This window comes from Electrophorus electricus, chromosome 25 (assembly GCF_041902795.1).
Source record: "Electrophorus electricus isolate QZ-2024a chromosome 25, ASM4190279v1, whole genome shotgun sequence".
Taxonomy (NCBI): Eukaryota; Metazoa; Chordata; class Actinopteri; order Gymnotiformes; family Gymnotidae; genus Electrophorus; species Electrophorus electricus.
The window spans coordinates 1,671,039-1,692,500 of record NC_137521.1 but is presented as its reverse complement, the minus strand read 5'-3'; the positions used below and the strand labels follow the sequence as shown (position 1 = coordinate 1,692,500).

The window sequence follows — 21,462 nt, the reverse complement described above, 5'->3', positions numbered from 1 at the left end:
CCCCGCCCCCTGGTTCTGCCCGATCAGTGGCACGGTGAAGTGTCATCAGCAGAGCACCTTCTGTAAGACACGTGTTCTTAGCCTCTCCCTTCCTATCAGCGGTGATAACTGAGGCTGCCATTCATTCTTCCAGCCGAATGTTATATGGTATGAACTTCATATGGCATGTGCATCTGTGATCTTAGTCAGAGTCGGCTGGAAGCTTCCTTCCGTAGAGATGGATCACCCAGAAGGTCTTGAGCGATACAAACTGTTCAGCAAGTTTCTGCTGGAGGGCCAGGTAAATGTGTGCGTCTGCGTATCCACGCTTTGTGCCGGGTTCTCCGTGCTCGAGTGTGCATGCTGAAAGCATGGGTTCACGATGAAGTTGCCCTTAGAAAGGAGGGACTGGCTGAGATGGAACCTTTATTCTGGGCTGCATGTTGCAGGTGTGTCCCAAGTTGCAGCAGCACAGTACATGTTTACTGTCCAGCCCCTCGACCATGCTGAAGACTTGGGCCAAGTAAGCACACAGATCATAGGGAACATGTTGCATATGCACTGGTGCGTGTGTACAGCACGTGAGAATAGATCGTTTGTGTGATCTCATATTCGTGTAATTCAGACTGCAGCCCCGGACTGAGGCTCTCTTGGGAGCCCTGGTGTCTGAAAAGGTGGACAACAGAGATGCCTTACAAGCTGCGTGGACGAAAAATGCAAAATGTAAGTATGTGTGAACATTTAAAGCTGCAGTTCTTTTAGGAAGAAACTGTCCAGTTCACCATGAACATGCCAAGGGTTTTCTGATGACTGTAAAATGTAAGCAACAACAAGAATAATTAACTTAAAGCCATTTTGGTCTATCTTAATAAAAATATTACTGTTAGACATAGAAGGCCTTGTCCACACGTTGCTGGGTATTTTTATAAAATGTAGCCTTGTCTATGCATTTTTGCCTTTTGTCTACATGCAAACTGCATTTTGGGTGAAAACAAAAACACCAGAAATGCACCAAAGATGTTCAGAAACCCTGTTTACCATGTTATCAGTAAAGTGGATTTTATGGCTTATAACATCAATAGTGCGTTGTAATGTCCTTTGTTTGATGTCGGAGTGTGTGCCATTATCTCATTTGTTTACATGATGCGATTTTATGCACTGGCAGGTGAAGGTAAAAATAGCGTTGGTTTTAAAATTGCCAACAGGACTTGCTAAAGGTTTACACAGAAATGTCTAGTTACACTGTAGTTTGATACTGAGGACAACTTCACTATAGTTCCACACATACTATTCCCCCTTCCTCGATGCGGCATTGCTGGTAGCCTACGGTAGTAACTGTTTTAAGGCTTTTGGTTACTCAACGTGGTCTTGGTAGAGTTTAACAGAAAGTTTTTGTGTTTTCATGTGGGCAGAGATTTTTTTTTTTTTTTTGAAAACAGTACTACGGAGCAAAAGCCGTTTTTAAAAATACCCAAGTACATGTGGACTAGGCTCATTTACATGTTTGTTTTAAAGGTTAGTGGTGTTTATAAACCTCTAACCTGTAGTGTAGAGAGGACACAAACTGATTATAGCACTACAGCACCCTTAGTGTTCTAAATAGTTTGTGTCTCACAGAAGATGCTTCATCCACTGACACAACACACTAGCAATTGCACACAGTGCAAATGATCATGAAAACATAATAGCAAACACTTTTCAGCAGTTTTTCATTAGACAGCTACACAAATGAAGGATCAATTACATTTCTCAACTCAAACAATTATTTCCCATGACTCATACATTTGGTTTGAGGCCTTGGTCATGACCACCTTTATGCAGTAAAGGAAGACTGGTTTGATACTTGTAGAACTTTGTGCAGTCGGCTTCTTGACCTTCTGGACTGCAACAAGCAGTTACAGAGCTCTCTCAGCAGAGACCAACCCGCCTCTCTGGTTGTGCCCGTTCACGTTTACTGACAGACCTATATAAACACATCTGCTTGTGTTGTAACTGCTTTGTTTGTGCTGATAAACCTCTCTGCTCGGGAGGTGTTTAAAATCTGGAATATGTCAATATTAACACAGATGAAGTGAGTACAGTGACTTATAATGACTTTATGGCTTTGAGAAAATGTAAGATGCCTTTGACTGCATACTGCAGATTGCAGCTTTAAATGTTATAAAAGGTGAAGAACGTGCTCCTATCAGCTCCTCTGTTCTGACAGTCCTCCTCTCAGCATACTGCCAGTGGATTCCAGAGTCTCTTCACCAAAAAGTCACTAAGAGTTGGCCTCCCGTCTGAAACACGTGCACCTCGTCTCGCCTTCGCTCCAGACGCACGCTGCTTCCTGGAAGTGTAAACAACCACACAGCCCAAAGCCTTTAAGAGCAACTTCCACTTTAGCTGTGGTGAAGACAGACTGAAGGGCTTCTTCCGCCTCCGCCAGCTTTCTACCCACATTGTGTATTCGCCAAATTTACTGCAGACTACAGGAGACGGATAAAAGCCAGGGGAGAATGAGGAGATCCTGGACGGATTTAATCTCAAAGATACTGTAGCCACTGAAGTAGCCACTGAAGGCGTGGCCGAGTCTCAGATTAAGATTAATCTGGGTCTGCTGCCCTCAGAGCCAAAGCGTGTGAATGTCAGGGTTGCACCTCTTCCATGAAATCTTATCAGGAACTTCATTGTTTGTGAAATGAAAAAATAAATACTTTGCTGCTAAAACAACCTGTGTTTACCTAATGTGCTTTCTTTTCTCTGTATAATGTAGAGCAAGCAGTTTCTGTTTTCTACAACATCATGGGGGTTTTTTACAAATTTGTTTACACTGAACTCTATATGCAAGAGCCAGTGGGTTTATGTTTTGGGCCACAGCCTGCAACTCCTGCTGTGCACAACTTGATGGCCTGCAGTTCTGAAAGTGAAAGGAAGAGATTTTCTAAATGTTATCTTTCATCACCACATTACTACAGTAGGAGATTTGTTATGAATTTCTTGTGAAACAAGAGATGCGAAACAGCTTTAAATTTGTCTGGTGAGTTCCAGCAGCAACCCCTCCCAAGACCCGAGTGGAAAGTCATGCAGTATACAACAGAAGTGAGTGTACCCCAGTGTATACCCCAGTGCAAGATCATGTCATTGTTTGGTGATACAATTTTGAATCAGTAATTGCGTTACAGGAATTACTAATTGAACAATAGGGTACTTGCTCTAGTGTAAAATTAAAAAGTAATAGTTTAGGTTTACTATTAGATACAGGCACTGCAGGAGGAGCACACTGCCGTGGTTAAGGTACTTGATTAGTAATCAGAAGGTTGCCAGGTAAAGCCCCACTATAGCCAAGTTGCTACTGTTGGGCACCTGAGCAAGGCCCTTAACCCTCCATTGCTCAAATTGTACTCAGTCATAATTATAAGTTGTTTTAGATAAAAGCATCAGATAAATGCACTGCAACAAGGCAGTACAGTGTTCATTACAGAGATTCAATTTTTTTATTTTTAATATATCCACCTTTATTTTTGATGACAGTCGGTATTGCACAAATGTCAGGAGAAATGTTCTGCCATCTTTTTAAACGGCTGCCAGTCGTGTTGCCTAACTTTCTCTATAAAATGCACAAAGGTTTTCTACTGCAGCCAAGTCAGGCGACATACTTGGCAAAGTCATAGTTTTCACTTTTTTTCTTTGGAAACTCTTGCCTGGTTTTGGCAATGTGCTTTGGATCATTAGGCTGGAATATTCCTTTTCTGCCAAGCTTCTGGAGACTGGGAAACATCTTGTCAGCTAGTATTTTGGTACATTCACAGTACCATCTATAGGTATACCCGCCAACACCTCTTAGTCATGCTGCCCTATATCTCACACACACCGCTTCATTGTGCTAGTTCAGGCCAGGTTCTGAACATGCTAGACCACTTTGACCCAAACAAATTTTATTTTTGTCTTATCTGAAGAACGAATGTGCCACCAGTATTCATGAGACTTCTTTTCATGTTTACGTTAATGCCATTTAGCTGACACTTTTATCCAAATCATCACTGAATACAACACTAGCAATGGGCCTTGGTCAGGGTCCCAACAGTGCCAACTTAGCTGTAGTGGGGCTTGAACTGGCAACTTTCCAGTTACAAGTCAGGTACTAAGCCACCACAACCCATGTTTTTTTTTTGTTTTGTTGTTTTTTTTTTTACTGTTCTTCTCATTGATAACCTTTGGTTAACCATCCTCCAGTATCCTTTGGGAAGTCTTACAGTTGGATTTCTTATTTCCTCTGGCAGTTCCTTCCCATGTGGAACCATGATGCAGACATGCAGGCCCGCAGCCCATAGGTCCATTGGGAAGGTTCTGCTGCTTACAGGGCATTTTATAACCATGCTGAAATGACAGGTGTGCTCAATGTTTCACTCTTAGCCTCACTATAGAACAAACGACCCAGTATTTCCCAGCTATTCATGATTCTGTGCTATGATGTCACAACTTTTTTTGGCTGTATTTCTTTTTCAGTTTGAGGGTTGTTACATAATCAGGGAATGAATGAATGCACAGGGGCTTTGAGCTGTTGCCCAGGCTTTTATGCGTGTCAAACAGCACATGAACCTTGTCCAGGTCTTCACTCTTAACAAATGTTCTTTTGCCCCAGTATAAAAGACACCTTTACAAAGTTCAACACTGCCAGGACTGGTTAGATGTGTGAAGGATTAGACGGTCGCAGGCCATTCCTACTCTAGGAAACGCACATTCCTCAGACACCCAAGTCGAGCAACTTTGCTTTCTGTTTGCCTTCAGACTTGCCTTAAGTATGCAACGCAGCATGAAGCTACACTACTGCACGGCGGTGCGAGTGTGTGTAAAATTCACCTATGAGTAAGTGCATGAATTACAGCCAAAAGAATGTTTTAATGACTCTGGTCTGCGCTACCAGAGTCATTAAAACATTCTTTTGGCCGTCATTCATGTAAGAGTAAGAGTGGAACTTTCGTTTGCATGCCAGATCCCACCTTGCCCTAAGGGCAGGGAGGGAGCGCGAAGGGTGGGGGTGTGTGGAGGCAGATGTGTGGAAGAATGAAGGGACACACCCAGTCAAATACGTCTGGTTGAGGCACGTCCAGTGAAGGAGAGGGGGCGTTGTTGGCCAGAAGCTGCCGAGCGAAAAGGGAGTGCCTGGCGCAGGAAAAGAAAAGCGAGCGAGAAGTGGAGTTGCACACACCTGCCAGCTCTCGATCCACGAGCCGAGAAAGGGAAGAGACCCGCACTTCTGAAAGAAAAAAAACAAACCCAAAAAAACATCACACCGACAGGAAAACGTTGACCACAGGGGGGAAAAATGCGAGACTCATCGAAGAAAGGAAGTGAACAGAGACAGACGGGTAAGGACGAACGTTTCATTTTTGGCGACCCGCTGTTCTCCCTTCTAACTTTCCGTCTTCTTTCCCTGCGCGGCTCGACTTCGGCGTGTTGGTGCTTGTGCAGAAAACAGCCGTGCGCTCATCACACTCCGTCAGGCAGTTTGTGCAGAGGTTATTCTGTTCCACAGAGAGAGAGAGAGCGCTACAACCCCGCTTAACGTGAAAGCGCAGTAGGTTTGCACACATGTGGAGCCTGTGCAGTTTCCGACTGTCCCAGTTCTCCCTCCAGTGCTCCACTGGTTCATGTAATGGGATCGCTTTCACTTTTCCTCCCTGCTCTTCGGATCCCAGTGCTCCTCCCCGTTACTATAACCGCGCAAGCGTCTGCACATCACGGCGGCCAGGCCAGGCCAGGCCATGCCAACACGGGCACACCTCATTCTGCATGACGATTAACCAAGTACTACTAAAGAGTAAATAATATTTATTAGAAATAAATACTAAATAAGTGTTAGTTAAACGGACAGTGTGGACGATTTGGAAAGCGGAGTCATTCCGCCGAACTGATTTCCGAGCTTCTGTAGTTAAAACGTGAATACTTGTATTTTAGAATGAATTTGAGCTTGTTTTCTTTGAATTATTCGAGGCTGAAAACACTGCATCTTGTTATTTCGACTAGTTGTCATTGTCAAATAAAGGCTCTAAATGGCAATACGTTTATGTGGAATTGAGGAGAAATGTCAGTAGATTATAGAATAAAAGGAAAAGAAATCATTTACTCAAGCACATTCCTACAAACGGTAACCCAGAGAAACTGCTATTTTGCAGCGTCTTTGGCATTTTTGCAAAGTTGTATTATAAAGTGCGATGCGGAGTAAAAATTACCTTAGGGTTCTACAGCATGGACACGAATCCACTTAAAACATATATATCTTCGGACCATTGTCAGTTGCGGCTTATTTTAGCCGTTCCGCTGCTATAGCTGCATCCTGTAGATGAGATGTTGACCAAAGTTGCTGCACTTATTTATTGATGCACTAATTAAACGACAGATATTCTCATGCATGGGAATAACGCTGTATCTGTTGGAGTACAAGACTCCATGCATTACTGCTATATGTGAGTTTCTTAGAACTTCTGAGAGCAAACTTTCTTGTTTACCCACGTTGAAGCTGCGAAGCTCTCGCACATTTTACTTTGTAAAGCTTAAACAAAACAAAAAAAAAATAGTGTGACTCATAATTAAATATGTAATGTAATTTGACTTTTTCCTGGCATGGTGCCCGTGTGATCCACAGAGGTGGCATTCCTGTGACTGATTAATAACTTGTGTACTCGGGGCAACTGTCACTCACTGTCATAATCCAGCCCTCATTCTGACTTTACTCTGCATTTATCATTTGTCTCATGCAGGTTTTCCATATCTTACTATATTCAAGGACAGGATACAATTTAAAGATGCAAAGCTGTAATTCATAGGATAGCTCCAGCTCTTGCATATAAAAATTCTTTGCTGAGTAGTCGAGAGGCCTAAGAACTAATCAAAACGAAGTGCAAGCCAAGTCCTGTGTGTAACAAGGTTTCTGAATAGAGTCCAGTTTGGGACCAGTTTTCCCCTTGGCCAAACTGCTTCATCCCAGTGAACATGGATAAACACTAGGAGGTGATTTTCTTTTCCCCCTCATAGATCAAGCAGAAGTGCCCCAGGATGTGTATCCAACCCCTCAGTGGCATTTGCTTCTCTCCTGTGGGCAAATTTGTGCCTGGACAAGCTAATACAGAATCAAGCTGGGTCTTGCTTTTATCAGTGTTTACGTTGAGCAAATGCTTAAAGAGTTAAACTGAATCATCATAATGCGTATTCCCTCTGACTGAGGTGTGAGGTATAATGTTACTCTTACTCCTCCCACCACCAGGATCTATGACAAATATCTGTTCTAAGACTCCCGCCTCTCAGTCATACATGTGGGTTCCCTTTCCCATATTAAATCTAACTGCCTTCTGTCCCTGGTGTGAGAAATGTGGCCTTGCTCATCTCACTTCCAGCAAACGGGAAAACACCCGGAGGAGTTCCGAAGGAGGATGACGGCTCGTTTTCTGTGAAGGTTCAAGGGGCTGGGGTTGATGCTTTTGAGCTGCAGGTGAGAGAGAAAGAGAGAGCATGACGAGTTCACGCCAATACCTGATATAGATGGCTAGATTTTTTTTTTTTGTCAATGTGTGTTGGTTTTTTTTTTTTTAATGATGTATTACCTGTGCAGGTTAACAAGTTCTGGCTGGTCCAGGATGCAATACTGACCATTCTGGGCAGAGAGGAGGTGGCCCCCCGCACGTCCCTCGGCCTCACCCTGTCTGGCGTGACGCTCGACCCCTTCGCTGAGCTGCGGAGCGTCAAGGGTTTCAAAACAGGAGTGACCCTCCGACTGGTAGAAGGTGTGTTGTGCGTTGTGTCCTACAAAGCTGGCCTGTTCGTCATCGCTCATTTGAATCACGCTTCTTGGTGACTCTCGTAATGAGGGTGTGTGTGTGTGCGTGGAATGCGTGTGTGTAAAATGTATATATTGTATATATTGTTTCTAATTCCCTTGCTGTGTCCAGTTTTAATGAATTATAACTCGATGGCAAATCCCCTTGAAGGTGAAGAGTGGGTGTGGGTTTTGCCAGACAGGTTTTACCGCTTCACGCTGTCACATATGATGATCAAATAAGTGATTTGAAAGCTTGAAACAATCAGACAGGTTTAAGCCTGCTGGGTCTCACATGCAGTCACTAGAGTAATTGTGGGAATCTCGGTGTACTTGGAGGACACATCTGGTCAATGTGAGGCCAGCGGTACTTCATTCATATTGACTGATGAATCATGTTTCCCCATATAATAATACACATTTGATCTTTTACTTGTGGTCTCGTTGGAGAATGGGTGCATAAAACTTGATCTTTTCATTTCTGCAAACACGGTCATGAGAATGATCATGTCAGGTGCTTATCTGAAACTACAATCTGTTTTATGAAAAAGGAAATTCGCTCTCATATGACTCAGAGTGCCTTTGGACACAGTTGTAAATCAAAGGATGCTGTCAAACTCTGTGAACAATCACCACACAACCACATTCATGTCATTGGTGTCATTCAGGTGTGGTTAAAGTTTGCACCTTGCTGGTAGGTGTCCTGACCTGACCTGACCTGACACACGTGTGTGTGTGTGTGTGTGTGTGTGTGTGTGTGTGTGGCAGAGCTGTACTCTCCACGGTCAACCCGAGCTCATCTGGCTCGTGTTCAGGAGCTGCTGAGAGGTACCAGCCCCCAGGACGCTCTGAGAGAGGGAAGGTCACCCAGCATACTCCATACTCTCACACACACAAACGGTAAGTAGTGTGTGTGTGTGTGTATGAATATTTGTTATAGTCAGGGTCCACTAATGCATTTTCTCATGGCATAATATGCAGGTGATGCCTTTTCCAGTATTAGTGACACATTCTCCCATTCACTGTTTGTGTGTGTTAGAGGCCACTCCTGCTGGTCACCCTGCAAAAGGTAGACGAGCTAACAGCAAGCCTGAGCAGCCTACCGAAGCCCCTCCACCTCCTGACTATATCCTGCCCGGGGCCACAGAGCGCCCCCCGCTGGCTACGCTACTGCCCACCAGCACGTACAGTGAGGTACATGGAACACACCTGGTCTGTTCATGCTTAGCAGTAACGTGGGATCCAATCACAAGTGGATTTCACTTGGCCGATGAGAAGCCAGGTGTGAACACACCCCAATGCGCACTCAGGATCAGATCACTCACTCATGTTCAATATCTGCATGCAGGGTAAATGGAAACTGTTTTCCCAAGTGCTGACAACACTCTGGCATTGTAAGTGATAGAATAAATTGTGGCAGCTGGCAAGCAAAGTCTTCATTGCCTGATGCTAGGTATAATGCGCTAGTAATAGCCTGTGAGGAACCATGTTTACAGTAGGCTTCAGGACATAAATGGAAACAATGGGTGGGTTGGTGTGCTTTTACGTGCGAAAGTAAGACTGGACGTAATCTGGTTACACTGCAGAGGCATTTTAGGGAAAAGTGTAAACAAAATCTGGCCAAAGTAAATCCAGATACAATCCGGATATAAAACACATGTTAATACAAGGAAAAACGCATTGAATCAGTGGCTTGAGAAAGTATTCACGCCCCTGGACTTGTTTCACATTGTGTTGTGGATTTGATTTTCAATGGATTTATTGCCATTTTTTACTCATCAATCTACACTTAATCGCACACAAAGCTGAAGTGAGAATATGCTTTTTTACACTTATCTATATGATTAATTATCTCTTATTTACAAAAGTATTCAAACATTTGGCTGTGGCACACCAAGTTGTGGTCAAATGTATCTGTATGCTTTAATTATCCTTGAAATGTGTCTAGAGTCCGGTTGGAGTCCACCTGCTGAAATCTGAACAGACTGGACATATTGATTGGTTGGGAAAGGCACACACCTGGGTCTGTAATGGCCCACAGTTTACACTGCATTATAAGGATAAAAACCAAGCTGTGATGTCCACGTCACTGACTGTAGATCTCCATTACCCTGAACTGTGGCAAGGCATGGATGAGGGCAAAGATGTAAAAGAACCTGTAAGGCTTTGAGCATTCCCAGGATCACCCTGGCCTCTGTCATTTTGCCGGAAGAAGCTCGTCACAGCCTTGACCCTTCCGAGATTTGGCCATCTAGCCAATCTGGGCATCCAGGGAAGAAGAGCCTTGGTCAGAGAGGTAAGGAAGAACCCAGTGGTCTCTCTAAAAGTGCTCTAGACGCCCTGTGCAGAGATGGGAGAACTTGTTGGATGGAGAACCATCTCTGCAGCACTACATAATTTATGGTGGAGCAAGACAGAAGCTACTGTTGAGTAAACGTTGTATGACCACCAACTTGGCATGTAAAAAGAATGTGGAAAGAAAAAAAATCTCTGGTCCAATGAGACCAAAACTCTGAGAACAAAAGGCACTATGTCTGCTAAAACAGGCACTGAACATCACCTAGATAATGACCATCCCTACAGTGAAACATGGTGGCAGCATTGTGTTTCTTAGTGGCAAGGATGGGGATTCTGGCAGCCACCGAGAGACAAATGAATGTAGCCAAATATAGGAACATCCCAGAAGGAAATCTTCTCCAGAGTGCACGCAAACTCCGAATGGAACGACAGTTCAAAATGTGCAAAGCTTGTAGAGATCTGCAGCTGTGATTGCTGCTAAAGAGCTTCTAAGAAGTATTGAAGCATTTCACTGCGAGTTATACTGTGTATGACTATGTATGTGACAAATAAACCAAACTTGAAACTTGAACTTGAATCAAGGGTCCTAATTAAATTTGTGAATAAGAGATTTCAGTTTTTTATTTTTAATTAATTTTTCAAACTTTCTAAAAATACATTTTCACTTTGTCATTGTGCGATTAAGTGTAGATCCACAACACAGTGTGCAACGAGGGGTCTCGATACCTCCTGAATCCACTGTAAGTTTCACACTCATACACTACGGTGTGTTTAGCTCACACATGATCACGTAGTGTCTGAGGCTGATAAGGCGGCCTTTATGACTTGTGGGAATGACTGATGTCAATGACACTTACTTTAGGTCCCCAGTTGCCTGCTGGACCTGTCACTCAGCTGTTGGAACCCTCCCCCAGGGTCCAGGAAGCTTCAGGGTGATTTCCTGTACATTAGCATCCAAACACTGGAGGGGAAGCACTGTGACATCACTTCCTCCCCACGAGGATTCTACTTGAATAGGTGAGAGTACAGAGTACAGCCTTTGATCTGAGTAAAGACATATAGGCACCAGGGTCGGTTATGAGACACACTGACAGATGGTGCTAGAGTTGCTGTATGTAACCAGTGGTACTCTTTCTGCAGTCTTCATAATTTGGTTACTTCTTTAATTTCAGGTCCACCAAGGATGTCTTTGACCCTCGTCCCGCCCCGTCCTCCCCGGTGTGTCACTGTTTGACTGACCTTCTGTCCCAGCTCAGCCCACAGTTTAAGCACCACTTCAGTACACTCCTACACAGGTAACCCCAACGAATGCATCGTTAACACCCTGCTCTGAAAGCAGTGACCGATTTATTGAAAGTAAAAGCTTGCGTCTTAATGTCCTAGGCCCACTCTGGCTGCAGAAGAGTGCATGTCCACTCCGTACCACACTCTGAGCTGGCTGGGAGGGTCAGCTGTCCACTCTCACAAAAACAACTACAGCTACAGGCTGGGCCTGGATCTCGGCCTCCATGCGCAGGTGTTCACCCTGGGCTCTTTCATCTCCCTCACTTCTCATCTTGCCATTCTGGGTCAATCTCACCAGTGTGTGTGTGTGTGTGTGTGTGTGTGTGTGTGTGTGTGTGTGTGTGCGCGCGCCCATGCACTTTGCTGAGATGTTTTGGTGTGTGTCTACAGGCCCCAGACTGGAATGAGGAACTGCAGGCTGCCAGAGATCTACCCCAAACCACTTTAGAAGAGAGACTCCAACGAGAGAAAGCCTTACTACAGGTACCCACCTTCTGACTACTAATGTACACACAAAAAAGACAAATGTACTCTACACCCACCAGCCACTTCATTAGAAATGCCAGAAACACTGCTGGTGATGAACTTGTACCAGCCTGGTGATAAACTTGTACAAGCTCAACACCATGGCAACAACCATGCCAGTACCAGTTCAGTGTTAATACTGTTTATACTGTGGTCAGCCTCCAAAATGATATCATCACTGACCCGGAATGAATGGAGTATAGAATGTCTGACTCATTATTCTTGCCATCTGATGGGCTGCAGTCTGTAATTGTACCCTTATAAAATGATGGGTGTACCTCAAGGTGGTCAGTGAGTGGCACAAGCGTTGCTTATGAAGTGGCTGGTCAGTGTAAATTAGTACATTTTTTTACATTTATGCACAAAACCTGATCTTGTCCAACTCACAACTCTGAAACTCTTCCCCTACAGGTAAATAGTGCTTTTGTTTGGGCCGTTGCTGAGGGTTCAGAGAAAGTGATTGATGGTTTTGTTGATCCAATCAACAGCTGCAGCCAGGACCCAGCCTTCCTGTGGGGCGGCTTATTTATGAGTATGGGTGGGACAGGGGCCGAGTGGTTGGGTGGTGAGCGGGGTCGCAGGGCAGCACAGAGACTTGAGTTGAGATCCATCCAGAGCTACAGTGATCTGGAAGGAGACCTTCAGGCACTCCACACCCTCCCCACTGCTCTGGCTGACTACAGAGGTCTGCGGCTCTCCGCCCAGGGCCTGGCCCCTGGGCTCCAGGGCGTCGATCAGCCTGGAGTCCCCAGGGGTCTCTTGTATGGAGTTGGGGCCGGGCCCATCGAGAACCCGGCTCGCCGGAAGCTGCTGGAGCTCCTGGCTCAGTCAGCCAAGAGCCTCGGCCTGCAGAGGCACGCCGTCGTTGGGCCCAGCAGCCACCAGGTGCCCCTCTTCACCTCCACGGACGTCCAGGGACTGTTGGGAGCGGATGGCCGCTATTACCTCCTGGATGTGTTCCGTACCATGCCCGCGGATGCCAACTTCCGCGTAGCGGAGGGACAGGAAGGGGAAGAGGGCGCTACCCTCAGACGTTTCCCCCACGGGCTGTGCCGCCTACGGCCAGAGCTCGTCAAGGCTTTCATCCGACACAAGTAAGCGGCGTTCTGGGCGTGTCGGCGTGCGTGAGTGCATTCCTGGGTCGTCTGGACGGGATAACGTTAAAACGCTTTTCCTAGATTCGGGCCAACCGTGCGTTCATACTTTCTCTGTTCCTTTCTCACAGGAACTCTCAGTTTACAAAGCATGTGCGCGAACATATGGAGGAGACCGGCGGCGTCGAGGAGTGTGTTAAAGCAGGTAAGAACGCAACGGCTGCAAAAGCCTCTAAAACGTGTTCTGAACTCGAGCAGTTCGCTTCTGAAGTAGGCAAATGTCGTGACCAAATTCACACGTGCCAACAGGTGACTCGCGCGGCACGGATGCCATCAGAAAGGCTTGTAAAGATGTCGGCTCTGTCAGTGACATCATTTTCGAGATGCGGTTCAACCCAAACGTTTTGTCCCCAGGCAAGTACATCGACCCACACAATGGAACAAGCCCCAACCATCACGGCTCTACACCACAAACGTTACCAACTGCACCTATCGCAAACACATTCATTCATAAGCACTAGGGAAAAAAAAAAGAATCACATATACTCCTGCTCTGTCTGCCTGTAGGTGTAGAGTTCCCCACGTCGGAAAGTAATGCGGTGTCCTTACAGAAGAGGTTACTGAAAGAAGCTGCTTCATTCATCATCGGCGATCAAATACCAGCATTTGTGAGTGTTTTCAGTTTTCTGTGCCCCCCAGTGCCCTGTGGACCTCTGTGACGCTCTGGTAGCCGGTCTGTTGTGTAGGTCTGTGCCCATTGTTGAATACTAACAGCACAGTGTGGCTTGATTTGGTAGCTGGATGACTGCCTCCAAGGCAAGGAGCTGCCCATGGATGGCGCTACACTGCGGCAAGCCCTGCACCAGAAGGGCATCAACCTCCGTTATTTGGGTCACCTGGTGTCCTTCATCAGCCAGTTGGATCATAAGGATAAACTAAGGCACATTACGGTATGGGCTTCAGGGTTTTAACAATGTCGTGATGGCGGCGGGACGTTTTTCCCTCGGTATTTTGGCCCCGTAAGATGTCTTCATTCGTCTGTGTTGTTCTGCTCTGCCAGCGACTGGCATATGGAGAGATTGTAGTGCGCTGTGCTCGAAGGATCTTCAATGGCTACATACAGGTACTGCAGCTTTAAGTTTTTCTAGTTACCCCATAAATGTAATGGTGGTCTTTTCACCAAACATGAACCTGTTTATGCCTTTCAAGGGAGTGGAGTTGTCCAGCATCTCAGCAGCTGCGAGCCACTTCCTCTGCTGCTTATTGGTGCCTCACTTTAGTGGCGCCTCAAATGGGGAGGAGTCTAAGAAGCGCTCCAGGAGGCGTGGCCACAAAGGGGGCGGCGCTGCTGATAGTATTGCGTGGAGCACACTTGGCGGGAATGAACTGTGGAGCCTCATAGGCCAAGATGCACTAGAGACCTATGGCCTTATAAAGGGACTAGGGTGAGACATCCCTGCCATATCTCTGGTTTTCTTTAAAATATGCCTTTATTATTAGAATTATGTAAACTGTTTATTGCAGGTCAAATATTGACCATCTGGTTGAGCAGTGTGGGCTTCAGAAGGTATCCTTGTTACGGGAGATGTGTTTGAAGACTGGTATACAGGTACTACAAGCCTGCCTGGCAGACAGTCAAAACTACACTTAAATCCATATTACACATTTTCTTTACTTTTATGATTGTTCCTGAAGGCTGTGTAACTTTCTCTGACAGAGATCCTCTGTCGCACACAAACTGACTGAGCGATCGGTAATGGTGTCACAGAATGCCTAAATATTAAATCTTTCAGAATAAAAAAAACAATTGTGGTTTCAGGACTGTTGTGCAGCAGCAGCACCTCTCCCAGGTCCTAGTGCCCCTTCTCTCAGTATATTGTGAATTTGGAGACAGTAGCAAGGTTGAATGAGAATGAATGAATGAGGACTATTGACGAATAATTCATGCTTAGTTGAAGGGGGACAAAAGAACATTTAAGGAGGGCTGTACCCCCCCCAAAACCGGCCTAGTGATGCCATTGCCTGGCAATATACCTAATACCTTATTCAGTGTCTTTGCAATAACTTTTAACGTTAGGTTTTTGCGTTTGTGTCCCATAGCTCCGGCTCAGAGACTATGCCCTGGACAACCGCAACAAAGCACCCATCTCTTCAGACGACGTACTCAACCTTCTACCTGTTATCAAGCACATCACCATGGCGACGACCGATGCTTCGCGGGCATTCCGCGAAGCCCAGAACAGCCTTCAGAAAGGTGCGCATACAGCAAGGCTTCCGTTTCCGCTCTTTCGTTTTATGGCCGGCGAAGGCAGCTGCTTCACCGATGGCTTCCCGAACCTGCAGGTTTGCTGGAGAAGGCGTACGAGCAGCTCAAAGAAGCGGCATACCTCTTCGGCCGCGTGTGCGATGACCTCCACCCTGAGGCCTGCCACTGTCTCAGTCAGCTGGCTCAAGTGGCCTATCTCCAGGGCCGCCCTGCCGAGGTGGGCGTCGCCGTCTAACACCGGACTGCTTCTCGATCTTGAAGTAGCGTTATCTAATACCTGCCTCTTTTCCCAGGCCCGGAGTCTCCAACTCAAGGTTGTGGTGATCAGCGAGAGGATCCTGGGCTTTGACCACCCAAACACCATTCAGCAATATGTAAGATGCATACCTTCTGCATCATGTCATTTTGCACGTATCTGTGTTCAGTATGTATGTACAAACTCTGTGCGTCCACCATCTCTAGGCCTTACTGGCGGTGTACGTGTTGGCCGGAGGCGAGACGGCTTTGGCTTTGCGTTGCCTGTATCGAGCCAAGATCCTCATGCTGACGACACACGGGGAGGATCACCCCTACACCGCCGTGCTGGATGTGAGTGAGCTGGAAGGCCACATGCAGCCCACCGTTTACTGGCCAATACCAGAAATCTCTCTACCGTCGCCCTCGAGCTGCCCATGCCATTTAACGCTATATTCACGCAGCATTTCTCTTCCAGAGTTCTCTGGGCTTGATGCTGCAAGGAGAACAGTCCACTCAGTATTTGCAAAATGCACTGAAGCTCAGCCTGTCTTTCCGAGGTGCTATGGATGTAACGACTGGTCTTATGTAAGATATTTGCTTTTCAGACGGGCTTGCTTATTTCTGGCATATTTTATTGTGCCCCCAAAGATCCAGCAGTCTGAGTCTGTGAAGATTATGGTTTACCGATAACTCAGTGTCAGGTTGAAACTGATGCCTGTTTTTGTAGTCACCATCTTCTAGCTCAGAGGATGTGTGCGGTGGGAGATTACAGGGGAGGCATGACACAAGAAAAACAGGCGCACAGCATCTTCCAGACCAAGGTGAGATGGATGTGACTGTTCTGAGTACCAGTAAGCTTGGAAATTGAGATGCATTTCAGAGGCTGTGAAGGCCACAGGAAAACATTTGCAACGCAACTATATATTGAATGTGTTTGTACACACGTATTCCAGTGGGGCGAGAATCATCCCCAGACCAAATGCAGTTCCGACTTCCTGAAAGCCGTCACCCAGCAGGCTGTGCGTGTTGAGCGGTCTATACGGCAGGGCGGTGCAGAGCTTGCCGACTCGAGCACACCTGAGGTAAGCAAATCACCTTTCCTCTGTTGATGTGGTGGCTTTGTGTGACTTTCTTTGTTTTAGGTTTAAGCTGTTTTTCTTGTTCTTTTTCAGAGCCTGGTTCCTTCACAAGAGACGACCCTGGAGCAGTTGGCTCTGGTGAACGGCATCCTGAAGACTTCATACAGGTAGGGTGGATAAAGAGCTTCTAGGACCCGGTGAGTGGTTGTTATAGAGCCGACTGTTAGTAACTGATGTTAATCAATATTTCAGCATGAGGATTACAGAATTCAAAGAGAAGCTGCAAGAGAAAAGAGCTGCCGAGGAGGCCGAGCAGGCTGTGACAGAATCTTCTGGTGAAGCTGAGGTTAAGGAAGGAACGTCCAATGGGAAGCAGACCGAAGAGGTGCCTGCTGAAAATCCGGACTCTCAACTGGAAACGCAAGATGTTCTGGAGAAGACACCCAGCAATCCCCAAATAAATGCGCATGTAGAGTCTCACTTGCAAAACGGAGACTGTGCAACTGAAAAAGATGAAGACACAGAAGGCTCAGTGGAGCAATTGGGACTCACCAGCGGTACCTCGTTCAAGAGCCTGGCGGAGGTCAAAGAGTTAAGCGTGGCCACAAACAAGAAATCAGAACCAGCTCTGGTAAACGGAGAAGAGCACAAGACTGCTGGAGACGTAACAGCTGTGGAGAAACAGGCTGAAATAGAAGTCCCATTGCAGAATTGAGACATCTGTAACTGCGATTGCGAAGATCAGGAAAGTTTTATAAAAGGCCAGAAAGCAAGGTCTATTTAAAACCTAACACCAAGTTCATATGAGACGACAAAGGTATCTAGATGAGTCACCTAACTAAACATAGTGCATAAATAGTTTTTTGACTATGAGAACTAGATCAGAAGGAAGGACAAAAAGATTTTGTATGCTCATCCATCACTGAAGATTTGGTTTACCACATTATATTCACTCCCTTAACAATGAAATAACTGCTTTGGTATTCTTTTATGCATTAGGCTCTCAGGCAAAATACAGCACAATCTGATGATGAATGCTCAATTCTTTGGAATATCTTCTCGGGAAAAACTGAACACTTATCAACAACAAGCCAATAGAAAAAAAAACCACAGAAGGCTTTTTAAAGTTACCTTTTAATGTCGCACAGATTCAACATAATGAAACATAGCACAGACATGTTTGTGCATGTCTCTATTCCAGACACACATCCTTCCCCTATAGCCACACCCTGAAGTGTTTTAACACACCCACTTTCCTTAGTTCAGTTGACGCTCCTTCAGGATAATCTCCAGGTCTGGGCAGTGTTGGTAGTGGGGTTCCACAGGCTCAGCCCAGATGGAATCTGGGAGTTCAGAAATCTTATCAGTTGGAAATCGGATGAGGGCAGTGTCATTAAACACATCCAGGAAACGAGGTGAGCAGGGCAGGCTAGTCTCCTCACACACACCTATCGCCTGAATAATTACCGAGTGTCAAGGGACAACATTTTGGCAAAGACGAACCTGTTTTTGTTTGTGTGTGTTCATAAGCACCTCGCATTTCATGTCGATTATATATACTTTCTCCCCCCGTCCTGTTCCAGTTAAGACCTATGCTATGGCTGCTGATAGTATAGGCTAATAAACACCATCAGCCAGGACAGACCAAGCCTTTTTTTCTTTTTTTTGGCGGCCTTATATCTGAACCTGCCTGCCAAAACACAGGGTCATGCTGGACACGTATACCGTTTAGTATTACATACATCAATAGGTCAGATGCCTCTACAAGAGACGTACAGCTCTACAATCAAATAAACAGATAATGAGCCACAACTTTAGAGTCAGGCAACTTATGGCCGTGTTTTTTTCAGTGTTGCATTGATTTAGCTGTTTACAAGTTTTATAATCCAACAATGGTTGGTTTCAGTGCTGTAAAATGAACCCTGCTTAAGCAACCATTAAAATCAGCTGTAATTTTTCTGTCAAAACCCTCACACGTTATAAGTTATAAAAGAGGTGTAACTAGAACACCTAAAGGATACATCTGAGAGGAAGCTGTAGTCTCTTTCAAGCTCCCTCTGAAGCATCCTAGACACACAAAACACAAAAATAAACTGTACACTATCCTTAAAGCAATAAAACTCACCCGTACTGATTTATTAACAATACCAAGACATGGTCCCATAATTTGAGAATCTATTTGATGTCAACCCTGATGCTTTATCCTTTTGGGTCTGTGAGCAGAATCTGTTTTTGGTGAATATAAAAGGAATTTATAAGGACTTTCATGCTTCCATGACCTTAAAATTGCAAAATGCTTGAAGAAATTATTTGGTGAAATAACTCCAGAAGACCGGCAGAAACAATGCATTTCTAAAATGGCAAAGTCATCTTTTTGCCAAGATATTGGACTAATGGAGTTGTTCAATCCTGGACTAAACATCCAACAGTAGGGTCTGGGATTCTGGCATGGGTAAGTGGCACATACCTCTCCTGAATGCCAAGAAAGCTGTTGCCAATAACAATGACATTCGGCAGAACCTGAAGACTCCAGTTCTTCCACAGCACATTGTTGTACAAAGCTTTTCCACAATGAATTAGGTAGAAAAGGGTGGGACGACATATCGCTCGCTTTCCTTCCTGAAGAGACAAGACAGTGATTTTAAAAATAGTACTCCAGTCCTAAAAATAAGTGTTTATTTGACAAATGCTTGTTTTGAGAGTTATGGATGGCATATAAATGATCACCCAGTGTTCCAGAGGGCACAATTTCAAGATTGTAAAACAGAATGTATAGACACTAATATAGCATGATAATACAGCAACGTATTACCTGACAGAACAGGGAGAGCACGTGTCTAGCAACTCAAAGATCATGCGCTCAGTCCCTAGGGACCACAAACACTTAGGCAGATCATTTTTTTTTTACACCGCTCTGGATAAAAACATCTGAAAATGCTGAAAATGTTTTAGGCCTTATTTTGTATTGTCTATAACTTTAAAAGCAAGCATTTGACAAACACAATAGGGAATTTAGGGAATATAAAATATTCCCTAAATTATTTTTTTAAGGTTAATCGCAGAAATATTCCTTTAATGTGAGACAGTTGGGGGTCAGTTTCTAGGACACGGATAAATCACAGTCTAAGGTTAAGATGGCTAGACTAAAGGTAATTCTCCCTTAACAAAGGTCTGTAGTTCTGGAGTACCATCATCTTTCATTTGGGAAAACTGGCTCCATGTGTGTGAGCATACCTCATTTTCAGTCAGCACAGTGAAGCCAAGCTCCCTGAGAGTCTCACATTCTGAAACTGTAAACACTGGGTCATACATGCTGCACTGGCCCACGGGAATCTGAAAAAGTGTATAATCCATTGTTTTACATTTTCTTTAAAGTAAGGTAATAAAACAAATGCTAGATAGCAGGGAGTAGGTGAGTTTACCTCCAGTGTGTCAAAGAGCAGCAGCAACATGGCAAGCTGATATCTGGCAGACACGCAGGAGGAGAAGTTGCCCAGGCCATAGCACACACAGTCGAGCAGGCATGCCCTCTTACTGACTGCCTTATTCTCAGAGCTACCTCTGCCAGAGGCAGCCAGGCAGCCAGACAAGAGCTCTGTCAGACAAAGACGTTGTCCTGATGTTATAGTACCAAAAGAGGCACAAGCAGAATAACTTGTTGGCCACATATTATGCACCATGTGTTCATTCTGTGTTGAATTCAGTCACCTCGCCATTCCAACCAGAAATTGTCACCTTTCAACTCATTTCTGCAAGACAGAGATAAGGGCGATGAGTTACTGTTGTCCAACGTCTGAACTGTGTGCTCACTAGGAAGCCTCCTATTACTGGATGTGTGAAATATTGCATTTTCAATGTGGTGACATCATACACTGGATTCCGTAAAGTGTTCATGCTTATCATTTTTCCTTTAGCTAGCTACTGCGGCATGCCAACCACGATCAAGATAACTTGGAACAAAACTCACATTAGTGGAAAATCAGCGTGTGTCCCTATTCATGTTGTACTCATGACATTCTCACCTGGAGATTATAATTCTTCTTTGAATTATGTACAAATATCGGGAAGCTTTAAGTAAAAAAAAACTTAACATCGAACAGAGAAGGCCAGAATCGTTTATGAATTCTGGTCAGTTACACTAAACGTGTGGAAACAAAAAACATCACCCTCACTCTCATAAGTGGTTAGCTACTTCCTTACACCGCCTCTGTTATTCTGCGTTTCCCCCGAAGTCTTTCCGATGGTTCTGAAGCCTCTGGTTTTTCTGTCTGGACACGTTTTCCTGTACGGGCTATTCCTTTGCCGCGACGCACAATCTGCCACTCTTCACCGCTAGCCATAACGCTAATTAGCTAGCTCAGCTATCTTACCACAGGAGGCACACGTGTAAGATTTTAACTGAATAAGACTTATCGAAATACCAACACAACTGTCCGTCGTCCACAACATAACTGTTTAGTACTGCATTAAGTGAGGACAATATTAAACACATCATCCCGGAACGACTCGGGCTATTTGGCCACACATTCGGTCGTCCTCGTGCCTTGCAATGTTGTGGTGTTACATGATAACATTTCCGTCTTGTACTTGAAGTGTAGTTCCCATATAGCCATTCTTCAACGTCTTTAATAAAAACACCAAACCAATGCAGAAAACAATGTACTCAAGTAAAAGTAATGTTACTTTCAAATAATAATTACTCAAGTAGAAGTAGTCATTTAAATTATTACTCAAGTAAAAGTAAGAAAGTATCTGTTAAAAAGACTACTCAACTATCGAATCATTTAATAACACCGTGTGTCCCACAAACTAAAATATGAGGTCCTTGTAGTTTTTACGATGAATTCAAATCCGTTTTAAAGATGTTTCAGTGAATTTTTTAAGTATACGTTACTTATTCATAAA

General features: G+C 44.9%; 3 protein-coding genes across 7 annotated transcripts in view; 2 read left to right on the top strand and 1 right to left on the bottom strand.

Annotated features, from left to right (window-relative positions):
* Nucleotides 1-2,691, top strand: part of dhx37 (DEAH (Asp-Glu-Ala-His) box polypeptide 37) — a 16,977-nt gene extending 14,286 nt beyond the window's left edge. For all 3 annotated transcript variants that reach the window (XM_026999774.3, XM_081707466.1, XM_081707468.1), the window contains 5 exons: nt 1-62; nt 186-280; nt 429-502; nt 605-702; nt 2,186-2,691. The exon at nt 1-62 is cut by the window's left edge and continues 76 nt beyond it. In XM_026999774.3, coding sequence (XP_026855575.2) covers nt 1-62; nt 186-280; nt 429-502; nt 605-702; nt 2,186-2,262 — 406 coding nt within the window. In that variant the 3' untranslated portion in view covers nt 2,263-2,691. The remainder of the gene's footprint in view (nt 63-185; nt 281-428; nt 503-604; nt 703-2,185) is intronic.
* A 2,451-nt stretch (nt 2,692-5,142) lies between these two features.
* si:ch211-166a6.5 (clustered mitochondria protein homolog) lies at nt 5,143-18,197 on the top strand. Its single transcript, XM_026999775.3, has 26 exons — nt 5,143-5,330; nt 7,356-7,450; nt 7,571-7,742; nt 8,543-8,674; nt 8,814-8,968; nt 10,935-11,089; nt 11,245-11,367; nt 11,456-11,588; nt 11,747-11,839; nt 12,293-12,975; nt 13,107-13,180; nt 13,285-13,389; nt 13,543-13,643; nt 13,773-13,925; nt 14,036-14,098; nt 14,185-14,420; nt 14,500-14,584; nt 15,076-15,229; nt 15,319-15,458; nt 15,535-15,615; nt 15,704-15,829; nt 15,954-16,063; nt 16,206-16,299; nt 16,432-16,560; nt 16,651-16,724; nt 16,810-18,197. Exons 1-26 carry the CDS (start codon nt 5,288-5,290, stop codon nt 17,270-17,272), a joined length of 3,972 nt encoding a protein of 1,323 aa, XP_026855576.3. The 5' UTR covers nt 5,143-5,287; the 3' UTR covers nt 17,273-18,197.
* On the bottom strand, nt 17,674-21,130 carry srrd (SRR1 domain containing). 3 transcript variants are annotated; one of them, XM_026999776.3, is made up of 7 exons: nt 20,758-21,129; nt 20,266-20,306; nt 19,980-20,152; nt 19,792-19,890; nt 19,025-19,176; nt 18,579-18,624; nt 17,674-18,012 (listed from the first exon to the last, which is right to left on the bottom strand). In XM_026999776.3, the coding sequence occupies exons 1-7, from the start codon at nt 20,895-20,897 to the stop codon at nt 17,815-17,817; spliced, it is 849 nt and encodes a 282-aa protein (XP_026855577.1). In that variant the 5' UTR covers nt 20,898-21,129; the 3' UTR covers nt 17,674-17,814. The 3 variants fall into 3 exon arrangements, with proteins under 3 accessions (XP_026855577.1, XP_035377955.1, XP_035377956.1); XM_035522062.2 differs by having other exon boundaries at nt 20,580-20,789; XM_035522063.2 differs by lacking the exons at nt 17,674-18,012; nt 18,579-18,624 and adding an exon at nt 18,633-18,783 and having other exon boundaries at nt 20,758-21,130.
* Nucleotides 21,131-21,462: the final 332 nt, after the last annotated feature.